The sequence below is a fragment of the Mobula hypostoma genome, chromosome 12 (genome assembly GCF_963921235.1).
Source record: "Mobula hypostoma chromosome 12, sMobHyp1.1, whole genome shotgun sequence".
Classification (NCBI taxonomy): Eukaryota; Metazoa; Chordata; class Chondrichthyes; order Myliobatiformes; family Myliobatidae; genus Mobula; species Mobula hypostoma.
In genome coordinates this window covers 93384804-93400319 of record NC_086108.1, presented here as the reverse complement: position 1 = coordinate 93400319, position 15516 = coordinate 93384804, and the positions used below count along the sequence as shown (strand labels likewise).

The window sequence follows — 15516 nt, the reverse complement described above, 5'->3', positions numbered from 1 at the left end:
GGTTAACCTGTGGGATGAATCAGTATTAAGGAGAGCAAATGCAATGTTAGCATTCATTTCAAGAGAACTAGAATATTAAAAGAAAAGGATGCAATGCTAGGGCTTTGTAATGCATCGATCAGACCAAACTTGGAGTATTGTGAGCTGCTTTAGGTACCTTTATCTAAGAAAGGATGTGCTAGTATTGGCGAAGGTCCAGGAGTTCATGAGAGTGACCCTAAGAATGAAAGGGCTAACATATGAGGAGCATTTGATTGTTCTGAGCTTGTAATGGCTGGAGTTTAGAAAAATGAGGGAAGATCTCTTTGAAAATTACTGAATATTTGAAGGCTTATAGAATGGACATGGAGAGGATTTTTCCAACAGTGGGAGAGTCTAAGGCCAGCAGGCAGGGACAGCCTCAAAATACAGGACGCCCCTTTGTATTATGTCCTAGTGAAGTGGTTAAATTCCATCTCTGGCAATCTCATCAACTATAATTCTGTAGCTTCTTAGTGAAAACTACCCTCTTCACTATCAGCATATCCATCATTTTTTATGTCATCAGTGAACTTACTAATCATACATTCTGCATTCATATCCAAATCTTTAATGTACTTAATGTGCTTTAATGTGGTCTCTGTATTAGGTACCTGCTGTAACTAACAAAGTGTCTACTGAGTATATGTTCATGGTCTTCTGCTGCCGTAGCTCAGCCCATTCATTTCAGGTTCAACGTGTGGTGCATTCGGAGATGCTGCTCTGCACGCCACTGTTGTAACACAGTTCTTTGAGTTATTGCCACTTCCCTGTCAGCTTGAACCAGTCTGACTATTCTTCTCATTAACAAGGCATTTTTGTCCACAGAGCCGCTGTTTCCTGGATGTTTTTTGTTTCTCACACTGTTCCCTGTAACTCTACAGCAGGGATTCCCAACCGCAGACCCCTTGCTTAATGCTGTTTATCCATGGCATAAAAAAAGGTTGGGAACCCCTGTTCTCAAGATTGTTGTGTGTAAAAATCCCAGGAGATCAGCAGTTTCTGAGATACTCAAACTCCTCCATCTGGCACCAAGAATCATTTCACGGTCAAGATCACTTGGGTCAATTCTGATGTTTGGTCTGAACAACAACTGAACCTCTTGACCGTTTCTGCATGCTTTTATGCATTGAGTTGCTGCCACATGATTGGCTGATTAGGTAATTGCATTAATGAGTGGGTGTGCAGGTGTACCTAATAAAGTGGCCACTGAGTGTATATAACAACAAAGATCCCAATATTGATCCATATGTACACCACTGGTCACCAGCTTCTGATCTTAAAAAGAACTCCCCGTCATCACCCCACACGTCCTATTATAATACCAATTTTGGATCCAGTTTGTCAAATTGCCTTGAATCTCTAGGGATCTAACCATGTGGATGCTTTATCAAAGCCTATTGAAGTCTCTGGAAATCAGCATCAATAATAGTACCCTCATCAATATTCTTCAAAAAATTCAATCAAATTAATCAGACGTGATCTCCCCTAACAAAGCTTTGCTGCCAGTCTTTAATCGTGGTTGTCCTTTTTTGGGTTTCTTTTAAGGCATGTATGTAAACCAGGAATGAAGATGTTAGTATGTAAGATGTTCGTTTTTGAATTATTGTTGGATTTTCTTATCATCTTAGTTGGTTAATCAAATATGTTTACAAACTATTGAAGTATTGACTGGATTTTATAAAGTGGTTTGTTTCCTTTTTTTTAATATAGATCTTGCTACTGTCGTGGGTTATCTAGTAGTAAGTCGACCTTTCTTGAATCTGTCACATTCTCGCCATCAGAAAAGCAGCCATGCGGAACTACTGGAGGTAATTGTAGTTTAGATTTCCCAATTGTCGATAAAGCCAGAAAAGATGGTTTATTGCTCGAAAAAAGGACATAAAAATAGTTTTTATTCATTCTGGTAAAATCGAGTCTGCCTTCTTCCTAGGATTACTATCAAAGTGGTCGGATGTTACTCAGAATGTCTCAGGCTCTTGGGAGAATTGTGCTGGCTGGTCGTGAGATGACAAGACTATCTGGGTAAGATCAGTGTTTCTAGCTAGATGTATAAATCTTATTTCTGTGTCTTTTCCATTGAATGACTTTTAATTCGAAATTGAAATTGGTATGTTGTTTTACATTTTCAGAGGAAGTGTATATGTAATAATCTGAGAATGCAATTGTTCAGTGACAGCATATTGGAAAATCCACTTTTTGGAAGTAGGTCAGTCAATATCTTGAGATAGTAACATATCAATTCAGATCCCATGGTGAGCAATAGCCTGTTTATAGTGGCATGCAAAAGTTTGGGCATCCAGGTCAAAATTTCTGTTACTGTAAATACCTAAGGGAGTAAAAGGTGAACTGATATCCGAAAGGCATAAAGTTAAAGATGACACATTTCTTTAATATTTTAAGCAAGAAAAGTTTTTTATTTCCATCTTTTACGGTTTCAAAATAACAAAAAAGTAAAAGGGCTTGAATCAAAAGTTTGGGCACCCTGCATGGTCAGTACTTAGTAACACCCCCTTTGGCAAGTATCATAGCTTGTAAGTGCTTTTTGTAGCCAGCAAAGAGTCTTTCAATTCTTGTTTGGGGGATTTTCGCCCATTCTTCCTTGCAAAAGGCGTCTAGCTCTGTGAGATTCTTGGGCTGTCTTGCATGCACTGCTCTTTTGAGGTCTATCCACAGATTCTCGATGATGTTTAGGTCGGGGGACTGTGAGGGCCATGGCAAAACCTTCAGCTTGCACCTCTTGAGGTAGTCCATTGTGGATTTTGAGGTCTGTTTAGGATCATTATCCTGTTGTAGAAGCCATCCTCTTTTCATCTTCGGCTTTCTTACAGACAGTGTGATGTTTGCTTCCAGAATTTGCTGGTATTTAATTGAATTCATTCTTTCCTCTACCAGTAAATGTTCCCCATGCCACTGGCTGCAACACAAGCCCAAAGCATGATCGATCCACCCCCGTGCTTAACAGTTGGAGAGGGGTTCTTTTCATGAAATTCTGCACCCTTTTTTCTCCAAACATACCTTTGCTCATTGAGGCCAACAGGTTCTATTTTAACTTCATCAGTCCACAGGACTTGTTTCCAAAATGCATCAGGCTTGTTTAGATGATCCTTTGAACCTTTTGAATAGAACTTTTTGGCCGCAATGAGCAAAGGTATGTTTGGAGAAAAAAGGGTGCAGAATTTCATGAAAAGAACCCCTCTCCAACCAGTGGCATGGGGAACATATATTGGTAGAGGGAAGAATGAATTCAATCAAATACCAGCAAATTCTGGAAGCAAACATCACACTGTAAAAAAAAAGCCAAAGATGAAAAGAGGATGGTTTCTACAACAGGATAATGAACCTAAACAGACCTCAAAATCCACAATGACCTACCTCAAGAGGTGCAAGCTGAAGGTTTTGCAATGGTCCTCACAGTCCCTCGACCTAAACATCATCGAGAATCTGTGGATAGACCTCAAAAGAGCAGTGCATGCAAGATGGCCCAAGAATCTCTCAGAACTAGAATCCTTTTGCAAGGAAAAATGGGCGAAAATCCCCCAAACAAGAATTGAAAGACTCTTTGCTGGCTACAAAAAGCGTTTACAAGCTGTGATACTTGCCAAAGGGGATGTTACTAAGTACTGCCATGCAGGGTGCCCAAACTTTTGCTTGGGGCCCTTTTACTTTTTGTTATTTTGAAACTGTAAAAGATGGAAATAAAAAAAGTTTTCTTGCTTATTGAAGAATATTGGAAGAAATGTGTCACCTTTAACTTTATGCCTTTTGGAAATCAGTTAATCTTACTCGCATAGCTATTCACAGTAACAGAAATTTTGACCGGGGTGCCCAAACTTTTGCATGCCACTGTATGTATATGTAATATATAGCTTTATCCTCTTTGTAACACAGAAGTATCATTCTGATGAATTTGGGCTGTTTCCCTTCCAAGCTCTTCAATATCATAACTGAACAGGGTCCATCAGATTGAGCTCTATACAAGGAAAGAATCAGTTTCTTGATGTTACGCTAGCTCTCTTGAAATGATGCTCAATGTTTTGGTAGCCTATGTGTCTATTAGATTTTAAATTTTTTTACATAGATAATCAATTCCTTTACTTCATCTGGATTTTCCATTCCACACATTTAAGAAATATTTCTGTTTGTTTTCCTTGAATCCAGACTATTATCACCTAATACTTCACATTCATTTCCATCTGTTACTGATGTAATCTGCCCAGGAACCAACTAGAGAGCAGGCTCTTCTAGACTGGGTATTGAGCAATGGGGAAGGGTTAATTAGGAATCTTGTCGTGAGAGGCCCCTTGGGTAAGAGTGACTATAATATGGTGGAATTCTTTATTAAGATGGAGAGTGACATAGTTAATTCAGAAACAAAGGTTCTGAACTTAAAGAAGGGTAACTTTGAAGGTATGAGACGTGAATTAGCCAAGATAGACTGGCAAATGACACTTAAAGGGTTGACGGTGGATATGCAATGGCAAGCATTTAAAGATCGCATGGATGAACTACAACAATTGTTCATCCCAGTTTGGCAAAAGAATAAATCAAGGAAGGTAGTGCACCCGTGGCTGACAAGGAAAATTAGGGATAGTATCAATTCCAAAGAAGAAGCATACAAATTAGCCAGAGAAAGTGGCTCACCTGAGGACTGGGAGAAATTCAGAGTCCAGCAGAGGAGGACAAAGGGCTTAATTAGGAAGGGGAAAAAAGACTATGAGAGAAAACTGGCAGGGAACATAAAAACTGACTGTAAAAGCTTTTATAGATATGTGAAAAGAAAAAGATTGGTTAAGACAAATGTAGGTCCCCTACAGACAGAAACAGGTGAATTGATTAAGGGGAGCAAGGACATGGCAGACCAATTGAATAACTACTTTGGTTCTGTCTTCACTAAGGAGGACATAAATAATCTTCCGGAAATAGTAGGGGACAGAGGGTCCAGTGAGATGGAGGAACTGAGAGAAATACATGTTAGTAGGGAAGTGGTGTTAGGTAAATTGAAGGGATTAAAGGCAGATAAATCCCCAGGGCCAGATGGTCTGCATCCCAGAGTGCTTAAGGAAGTAGCCCAAGAAATAGTGGATGCATTAGTGATAATTTTTCAAAACTCTTTAGATTCCTGAGGATTGGAGGGTGGCTAATGTAACCCCACTTTAAAAAAGGAGGGAGAGAGAAACTGGGGAATTATAGACCGGTTAGCCTGACATCGGTGGTGGGGAAAATGCTAGAGTCAGTTATCAAAGATGTGATAACAGCACATTTGGAAAGCGGTGAAATCATCAGACAAAGTCAGCATGGATTTGTGAAAGGAAAATCATGTCTGATGAATCTCATAGAATTTTTTGAGGATGTAACTAGTAGGATGGATAGGGGAGAACCAGTGGATGTGGTATATTTGGATTTTCAAAAGGCTTTTGACAAGGTCCCACACAGGAGATTAGTGTGCAAACTTAAAGCACACGGTATTGGGGGTAAGGTATTGATGTGGATAGAGAATTGGTTGGCAGACAGGAAGCAAAGAGTGGGAATAAATGGGACTTTTTCAGAATGGCAGGCAGTGACTAGTGGGGTACCGCAAGGCTCAGTGCTGGGACCCCAGTTGTTTACAATATATATTAATGACTTAGATGAGGGAATTAAATGCAGCATCTCCAAGTTTGTAGATGACACGAAGCTAGGCGGCAGTGTTAGCTGTTAGGAGGATGCTAAGTGAATGCAGGGTGACTTGGATAGGTTAGGTGAGTGGGCAAATTCATGGCAGATGCAATTTAATGTGGATAAATGTGAGGTTATCCACTTTGGTGGCAAAAACAGGAAAACAGATTATTATCTGAATGGTGGCCGATTAGGAAAAGGGGAGGTGCAATGAGACCTGGGTGTCATTATACACCAGTCATTGAAAGTGGGCATGCAGGTACAGCAGGTGGTGAAAAAGGTGAATGGTATGCTGGCATTCATAGCAAGAGGATTCGAGTACAGGAGCAGGGAGGTACTACTGCAGTTGTACGAGGCCTTGGTGAGACCACACCTGGAGTATTGTGTGCAGTTTTGGTCCCCTAATCTGAGGAAAGACATCCTTGCCATAGAGGGACTACAAAGAAGGTTCACCAGGTTGATTCCTGGGATGGCAGGACTTTCATATGATGAAAGACTGGATCGACTGGGCTTATACTTGTTGGAATTTAGAAGATTGAGGGGGGATCTTATTGAAACATATAAAATCCTAAAGGGATTGGACAGGCTAGATGCAGGAAGATTGTTCCCGATGTTGGGGAAGTCCAGAACGAGGGGTCACAGTTTGAGGATAAAGGGGAAGCCTTTTAGGACCGAGATGAGGAAAAACTTCTTCACACAGAGAGTGGTGAATCTGTGGAATTCTCTGCCACAGGAAGCAGTTGAGGCCAGTTCATTGGCTATATTTAAGAGGGAGTTAGATATGGCCCTTGTGGCTAAAGGGATCAGGGGGTATGGGGGGAAGGCTGGTACAGGGTTCTGAGTTGGATGATCAGCCATGATCATACTGAATGGCGGTGCAGGCTCGAAGGGCCGAATGGCCTACTCCTGCACCTATTTTCTATGTTTCTATGTCCAAGTCAGTCTGTAACCTATTTGCTACTTTCATGAATAAATTACAATACCTCCCTAAGTCTTTGTGTTCTTTTAATGTCTTAATCTTAGTCCATTTTATTGAGTCATTCAACAAGGAATAAGACTCTTCAGCCCACCTAGTCAACAATGACTATCAAGTGCACATCTGTGCTAATCCCATTTCCCAGCACCACCCATAGCCTTAAATGCCTTAGAGATTCAAACGCCATAGAAAGTATCTTTCAAACGATTTTTAGAGTACCTGTTTCCAGTGCCACCTCAGGCATTGCACTCCAGATTTTTACACCTCTAGGGGGAAAGTTTCTCCTTAACACTTGCCTGTGTCCCTCGACATTTTGTATAGGTCTGTTAGGACTTCCCAGGGATATACTCTGGTTTATTGAGAGAGGTAACAGAGGAGATTACTGAATCTTTGAAAATATTTTGTATCTAGACAGTGTCCCAGAGGACTGGAGAATAGCCACTGCTGTTCATCTGTTTAAGAAGGGCGATAGAGACAAAACAGGAAATTGTAGGTTGGTGAGCCTTGCATCAATAGTAAGGAAGATTATTCCGGATAGGATCTACTCACAGCTGAAAAGGCACCGACTAATTAAAAATAGTCAGCATGGCTTTATGCAGAGGAAGTCATATCTTATGAATGTGACATCACGGTCAGCACAGGCTTCATTGGCTGGAGCCTGTTCCTGTGTTGTACCGTTTGAAGTTCTATGTTCCCTCAGCTTCCTCTGCTCCAAGGAAAGCAAATCAGTCTATTCAGACTACAGGGAGGTAGTCATCCCTAGGCTACAGGGGTCAGAAAACTGGGTCACTGTCAGGAGAGGGAAGGAAAATGCCCGGATAGTGGAGGGCACACCTGTGGCTGTGCCCCTCAGCAACAAATATCTTGTTCTGGATGCTGTTGAGGGGGATGACCTGACAGGGGACGCCCACGGTGACTGGGTCTCTGGCACTGAGCCTGGCGCTGTTGCGCAGGAGGGAAGGAGGGAGAAGAGGAATGCGGTAGTCATAGGGGATTCCATAGTCAGGGGAACGGACAGGAGATTCTGTGAGCCTGATAGAGATACCCGCATGGTGTGTTGCCTCCCAGGTGCCAGGGTACGGGATGTCTCGGATCAGGTCCTGAATATTCTGAAGGGGGAGGGTGAGCAGCCAGTTGACTTGGTACATGTTGGTACCAGTGACATAGATAGGACAAAGGAGGAGGTCCTGAAGAGAGATTTCCAGGAGTTAGGAAGGAAGCTGAGAAGCAGGGCATCTGTAACCTCAGGATTGCTACCTGTGCCACGTGCTAGCGAGGGCAACAATAGTCGGATCAGGCAGATGAATGCGTAGCTGAGAGACTGGTGTAGGGGGCAGGGCTTCAGATTCTTGGATAATTGGGATCTCTTCTGGGGGAAGTATGACCTGTTCAAAAAGGACAGGTTACACCTGAACCCAAAGGGGACCGATATCCTGGTGGGAAAGTTTAATAGAGCTGTTAGGGAGGGTTTAAACTAATTTGGCAGGGGGATGGGAACTGGAATGACAGAGTGGAGGAAGGGGAAAACAGAAATAAATCTAAGATAGTGAGCAGTAAAGATGTCAGGAAAGACAGGCAGGTGATGGGGCAAATTTGTAGCCATTGGGATGAGTTGCAGTGCAATAAAGTTGCAGTGAAATCAAAGCGAAAAGTATCAAATACTGGTCTTAAGGTGTTGTACTTAAATGCACGCAGCATAAGGAATAAGCTGGATGATCTTGTTGTACAGCTACAGAGTGGCAGGTATGATATTGTGGCCATCACTGAGACCTAGCTAAAGGATGCATGTCTCTGGGAGCTGAACGTCCAAGGATACACGGTGTATCGGAAGGATAGGAGGGTAGGCAGAGGGGGAGGCGTGGCTTTATTGGTAAGAAATGATATTAAATCATTAGAAAGAGGTGATATAGGATCGGAAAGTGCAGAATCTTTATGGGTTGAGCTAAGAAATAGCAGGGGTAAAAGGACCCTGATGGCAGTTATTTATAGGCCTCCAAACAGCTGCAGGGATGTGGACTACAAATTACAACTGGAAATAGAAAAGGTTTGTCAGAAGGGCAGTGTTATGATAATTGTGGGGGATTTTAACATGCGAGTGGATTGGGAAAATTGGGTTGGCACTGGATCTCAAGAGAAAGAATTTGTAGAATGTCTGCGAGATGGCTTTTTGGAACAGCTTGTTGTTGAGCCCGCTAGGGGATCGGCTGTACTGCATTGGGTATTGTGTAATGAACCAGAGGTGATTAGAGAGATTGAGGTGAAGGAACCCTTAGGAGGCAGTGATCATAACATGATTGAGTTCACTGTGAAATTTGAAAAAGAGAAGCCGAAATCTGATGTGTCCGTATTTCAGTGGAGTAAGGGAAATTACAGTGGCGTGAGAGAGGAACTGGTCAAAGTTGACTGGAAAGGGACACTGGCGGGAAAGACAGCAGAGCAGCAGTGGCTGGAGTTCATGCGAGAAATGAGGAAGGTGCAAGACAGGTATATTCCAAAAAAGAAGAAATTTTCGAGTGGAAAAAGGATGCAACTGTGGTTGACAAGCGAAGTCAAAGCCAAAGTTAAAGCAAAGGAGAGGGCATACAAGGAAGCAAAAATTAGTGGGAAGACAGAGGATTGGGAAGTTTTTAAAACCTTACAAAAGGAAACCAGGAAGGTCATTAAGAGGGAAAAGATTAACTATGAAAGGAAGCTAGCAAATAATATCAAAGAGGATACTAAAAGCTTTTTCAAGTATATAAAGAGTAAAAGACAGGTGAGAGTAGATATAGGACCGATAGAAAATGATGCTGGAGAAATTGTAATGGGAGATAAGGAGATGGCAGAGGAACTGAACGAGTATTTTGCATCAGTCTTCACTGAGGAAGGCATCAGCAGTATACCGGACACTCAAGGGTGGCAGGGAAGAGAAGTGTGCGCAGTCACAATTACGACAGAGAAAGTACTCAAGAAGCTGAATAGTCTAAAGGTAGATAAATCTCCTGGACCAGATGAAATGCACCTGCGTGTTCTGAAGCAAGTAGCTGTGGAGATTGTGGAGGCATTAGCGATGATCTTTCAAAAGTCGATAGATTCTGGCATGGTTCTGGAGGACTGGAAGATTGCAGATGTCACTCCGCTATTTAAGAAGGGAGCAAGGAAGCAAAAAGGAAATTATGGACCTGTTAGCTTGACGTTGGTGGTTGGGAAGTTGTTGGAGTTGATTGTCAAGGATGAGGTTACAGAGTACCTGGAGGCATATGACAAGATAGGCAGAACTCAGCATGGATTCTTTAAAGGAAAATCCTGCCTGACAAACCTATTTCAATTTTTTGAGGAAATTACCAGTAGGCTAGACAAGGGAGATGCAGTGGATGTTGTATATTTGGATTTTCAGAAGGCCTTTGACAAGGTGCCACACATGAAGCTACTTAACAAGTTAAGAGCCCATGGAATTACAGGAAAGTTACATACGTGGATAGAGCGTTGGCTGATTGGCAGGAAACAGAGAGTGGGAATAAAGGGGTCCTATTCTGGTTGGCTGCCGGTTACCAGTGATTTTCCACAGGGGTCCGTGTTGGGGCCGCTTCTTTTTACATTGTACATCAACGATTTGGATTATGGAATAGATGGCTTTGTGGCTAAGTTTGCTGACGATACGAAGATAGGTGGAGGGGCCGGTAGTGCTGAGGAAACGGAGAGTCTGCAGAGAGACTTGGATAGATTGGAAGAATGGGCAGAGAAGTGGCAAATGGAGTACAATGTTGGAAAGTGTATGGTTATGCACTTTGGCAGAAAAAATAAACGGGCAGACTATTATTTAAATGGGGAAAGAATTCAAAGTTCTGAGACGCAACGGGACTTGGGAGTCCTCGTACAGGATACCCTTAAAGTTAACTTCCAGGTTGAGTCAGTAGTGAAGAAGGCGAATGCAATGTTGGCATTCATTTTTAGAGGAATAGAGTATAGGAGCAGGGATGTGATGTTGAGGCTTTATAAGGCGCTGGTGAGACCTCACTTGGAGTACTGTGGGCAGTTTTGGTCTCCTTATTTAAGAAAGGATGTGCTGACGTTGGAGAGGGAACAGAGAAGATTCACTAGAATGATTCCAGGAATGAGAGGGTTAACATATGAGGAACGTTTGTCCGCTCTTGGACTGTATTCCTTGGAGTTTAGAAGAATGAGGGGAGACCTCACAGAAACATTTCGAATGTTGAAAGGCATGGACAGAGTGGATGTGGCAAAGTTGTTTCCCATGATGGGGGAGTCTAGTACGAGAGGGCATGACTTAAGGATTGAAGGGCGCCCATTCAGAACAGAAATGCGAAGAAATTTTTTAGTCAGAGGGTGGTGAATCTATGGAATTTGTTGCCACAGGTGGCAGTGGAGGCCAAGTCATTGGGTGTATTTAAGGCAGAGATTGATAGGTATCTGAGTAGCCAGGGCATCAAAGGTTATGGTGAGAAGGCGGGGGAGTGGGACTAAATGGGGGAATGGATCAGCTCATGATAAAATGGCAGAGCAGACTCGATGGGCCGAATGGCCGACTTCTGCTCCTTTGTCTTGTGGTCTTTCCATCATCTCAGGCTGCATACTTACTATTTTGCACTCCGTCTAGTGCATTCAGTCACTTCCTATCGTGTGGCAAGCAATACTGGATCCAACTGTGGCAATTTCAAAAAAATTGTATCATAATCTGCATGCTCTTATGCCTAACGATGGCCAGCATCCATAAGCCTATAAGATGTAGGAGCAGAATTAGGCCATTTCGCCCATTGAGACTGCTCCACTATTCTATCGTGGCTGATTTATTATCCCCTCTCAACCCCATTCCCCTGCCTTCTCCCTGTAATCTTAGATGCCTTGACTAATCAAGAACCTATCAACCTCCACTTTAAATATACCCAATGACTTGGCCCCCAAAGCCGGATGTGGCAGTGAATTCTACAAGTTCACCGCCCTCTGACTAAAGAAAATCCTTCTCATCTCTGTTGTAAATGGATGACCCTCTTATCTAGGCCTTTCTGATACGTTAACCCTTTCATTCCTGGAATCATCAGCATGAATTTCCTTTGGACTCTCTCCAGTAGCAGCACATCTATTGTTAGATAAGGGGCCCAAAACTGCTTGCAGTACTCTAATTACGAGCTGACCATTGCCTGAAAGCCTGAGCATTACATCCTTGCTTTTATACTCTAGTCCTCTCAAAATGAGTTTCCAGACTTCTGGTAAGATGGCGGCTTGTTTGAGCACAGTGGCCTCTCACAGGCCAACCAAAGGTGCATTTTTTCTTTGTTAAGTGTCTTTTTTACGATCGCAAGACAGTGCTAGACTCCATGAACGTCAGGTTCTGCAGGTCTACCAGATCAGTGAGCTGCTGGGCTGGTTGCAGCCCGTGTTGCTGCCTGCTGTAGGAAGGTGTCAAAAGCATCGGAGTCGGAGCCAAAGGCTGTGTACAGTGTAACCGTGGATGATTGTCTTGGATGTTTCCCAGGTGATCACAAGACCCTGTTGGACATTGCCGCAGGCTGGTTACCCTTGTTTGACGAATTTAATAAGTACTTTGGATCTGTCTTCACTAGGGAAGACACAAGCAATCTCCCAGATGTATGGATGGGCCAAGGACATAGGGTAACAGAGGAACTGAAACAGATTGACATTTGGAAGGAAACGGTGATGAGTAGACTGATGGGACTGAAGGCTAACAAATCCCCAGGTCCAGATGGTCTGCATCCTAGGGTACTAAAGGAGGTGGCTCTGGAAATTGCGGATGCATTGTTGATCATTTTCCAATGTTCCTTAGATTCAGGATCAGTTCCTGAGGATTGGCGAATGGCTAATGTTATCCCACTTTTTAAGAAAGGAGCGAGGGAGAAAACAGAGAACTATCGCCCTGTTAGCCTAACATCAGTAGTGGGGAAGATGCTGAAGTCCATTATTAAAGATGAAATAGCAGCATATCTTGATAGCAGTGATAGGATTGGGCTGAGCCAGCATGGATTTACCAAGGGGAAATCATGCTTGACTAATCTATTGTTTTTCGAGGATGTAACCAGGAAGATAGACATGGGAGATCCAGTGGATGTGGTGTACCTTGACTTTCAGAAGGCATTTGATAAGGTACTACATAGGAGATTGGTGGGTAAAATCAGAGCTCATGGCATTGGGGGGAGGATATTGACATGGATAGAAAACTGGTTGGCAAATAGAAAGCAAAGGGTAGCAGTGAATGGGTGTTTCTCGGAATGGCAGGTGGTGACTAGTGGGGTGCCACAGGACTCGGTATTGGGACCACAGCTGTTTACGATTTATGTCAGTGATTTTGAGGAAAGCATTGTGAATAACATCAGCAAGTTTGCTGATGATACTAAGCTGGGTGGCAGTGTGACGTGATGAGGATGTTAGGAGAATTCAAGGTGACTTGGATAGACTGGGTGAGTGGGCAGAAACTTGGCAGATGGTGTTTAATGTGAATAAGTGTGAGGTTATTCACTTTGGGAGCAAGAACAGGAAGGCAGATTATTATCTGAACGGTGTGGAGTTAGGTAAGGGAGAAATACAAAGAGATCTAGGAGTACTTGTTCATCAGTCTCTGAAGGCGAATGAGCAAGTGCAGCAGGCAGTGAAGAAGGCTAATGGAATGTTGGCCTTTATTACAAAGGGAATTGAGTACAAGAGCAAGGAAATCCTTTTGCATTTGTACAGGGCCCTGGTGAGACCACACCTGGAGTACTGTGTGCAGTTTTGGTCTCCAGGGTTAAGGAAGGACATCCTGGCTGTGGAGGAGGTGCAGCGTAGGTTCACTAGGTTAATTCCTGGGATGTCCAGACTGTTTTACGCAGAGAGGTTAGAGAGACTGGGCTTGTACACACTGGAATTAGGGAGATTGAGGGGGGATCTGATTGAGACATATAAGATTATTAAGGGATTGGACAAGATAGAGGCAGGAAATATGTTCCAGATGCTGGGAGAGTCCAGTACCAGAGGGCATGGCTTAAGAATAAGGGGTAGGTCATTTAGGACAGAGTTGAGGAGGAACTTCTTCTCCCAGAGAATTGTGGAGGTGTGGAACGCGCTGCCTCAGAAGGCAGTGGAGGCCAATTCTCTGGATGCTTTCAAGAAGGAGCTAGATAAGTATCTTATGGATAGGGGAATCAAGGGTTATGGGGACAAGGCAGGAAGCGGGTATTGATAGTAGATGATCAGCCATGATTTCAGAATGGCGGTGCAGGCTCGAAGGGCCGAATGGTCTACTTCTGCACCTATTGTCTATTGTCTATGGTCTATTGTTTGGTGGTGTGAGAAGACGTTGTGTGGCCTTGTTTGTAGCGAGGACTGGGCCTCAAGGCCTGGGTTTGCCTGCTGCTGCAGGCCAGGAGAGGAGCTGCCGGAGGTGGGTCTAGCGTGGTGTCGAGGCCAGGAGAGGAGATACCGGAGGTGGGGTCTAGCGTGGTGTTTCTGCTCGGTTGGGGGGTTGGGGGGGGGAGGCGGCCTCTCCTGATGGCACTGTCTTCCAGTGTTTGGTCATTGGAATGACAGGCTGGATTGTGTGCATATGTTTGTCAGCGCACTGCCAGGAACTGCACCATCGATTTGCAGGACATGTCGCTCAGGGACTTGGGCTATATATCTGTTTTTTTGTGTGACTGTTTTGAATGTGCTGTGTACGTTTTGCACCTTGGTCCCAGTGGAATGCTGTTTCATTCGGCTGTATTCATGTATGGTTGAGTGATAATTAAACTTGAATTTGAAATTTGATTTGATTTGAGTGCTAATGTTCTGTTTGCCTGCCTTATTACCCACTCAATTCGAAAGTTAACCTTTAAGGAATCCTGCACAAGATCCGTATGTCTTTTTCACCATTTTACCTATCTGTGCTTCCACCTTCAGAGATCTAATGAACATCATTTTCAAGTTCATTGTCCAACACCAGGTTCACTAAGTATCATACAGGTAGTGGAAAACGTTGTATGAAAACACTTACAAGAGTAAGTTTCTAGCTATCAGTCTAGATTAGAAATCAGACTAGAAATGTTGATATAAGAGGTCCAGACTCTCCACTTTTTGGTGTGCTGTTTTCTTCCGTTAGTGTTAATAAACAAGACTGCTGGTCAAATACTAAAATGTACTCTAAATGAAGTGCATTGGATTGAGGATTTTTTCCCCTGGGACTGGTAATAATCTTGTATTTTATATTTAATAATACTAGTTCCGCTTTCACATTTTTATTCCTGGCAGCTTTTAGGTCCCTGTAAAAATCTCACCAAATCTTTAAAACTTGTTCTGAATTCATTTTAGTTTCACAGCTCGAATCACAGAATTAATGCAAGTTTTGAAAGATCTGAATTGTGGAAAGTATGAACGCACAATGGTTTCTACACAGGATAAGGGTAAGTAATGCAGCAGGTAGAGAATTTCCTGGAGAACCGGTTTATGTAAACTTATCCTTGGGTATGAACTATACCCTGTAATTAGCTTTGTAGTTTGATTTGCGTGATTAGTATTTGAGAACTCTGTGGTTCTGGATACCTGATCTACGCTCTATTGGCTGAGACTAACCATGGTGGCTTTGGTAACTTTTCAGTCTTGGGGAAAGAAACAATTAGCTAAGGTTTACATTTCTGTTTGTAATACTACAATTGCTGCCAAAGAATGTGTTTCTTTATAAACACCAGGCAAGGAAGAGATCAGCTTCCACAGGGGAACAGTCTCCCCACTGCCATTTTGCGTACAATGACCTCTTGCGCCAAGTATAAGTCACCGCTGACCCCTCTAGAACCATATAAGTTGCTGATTCTCGGAGAGGAACGCAAAGTACCCTAATTCTTCCATGTATTTTCCCTGAAATATGCACTTGCAAGATATATTGTATTTAGTCACATAAA

The 15516-nt window shown here is 43.0% G+C and overlaps 1 protein-coding gene across 1 annotated transcript in view; it reads left to right on the top strand.

The window, feature by feature from the left end:
* abcd3a (ATP-binding cassette, sub-family D (ALD), member 3a) overlaps positions 1–15516 on the top strand; it is an 82464-nt gene that overhangs the window by 52184 nt on the left and 14764 nt on the right. The window contains exons 12-14 of the mRNA XM_063064618.1: positions 1732–1829; positions 1952–2043; positions 14930–15021. Coding sequence (XP_062920688.1) covers positions 1732–1829; positions 1952–2043; positions 14930–15021 — 282 coding nt within the window. The remainder of the gene's footprint in view (positions 1–1731; positions 1830–1951; positions 2044–14929; positions 15022–15516) is intronic.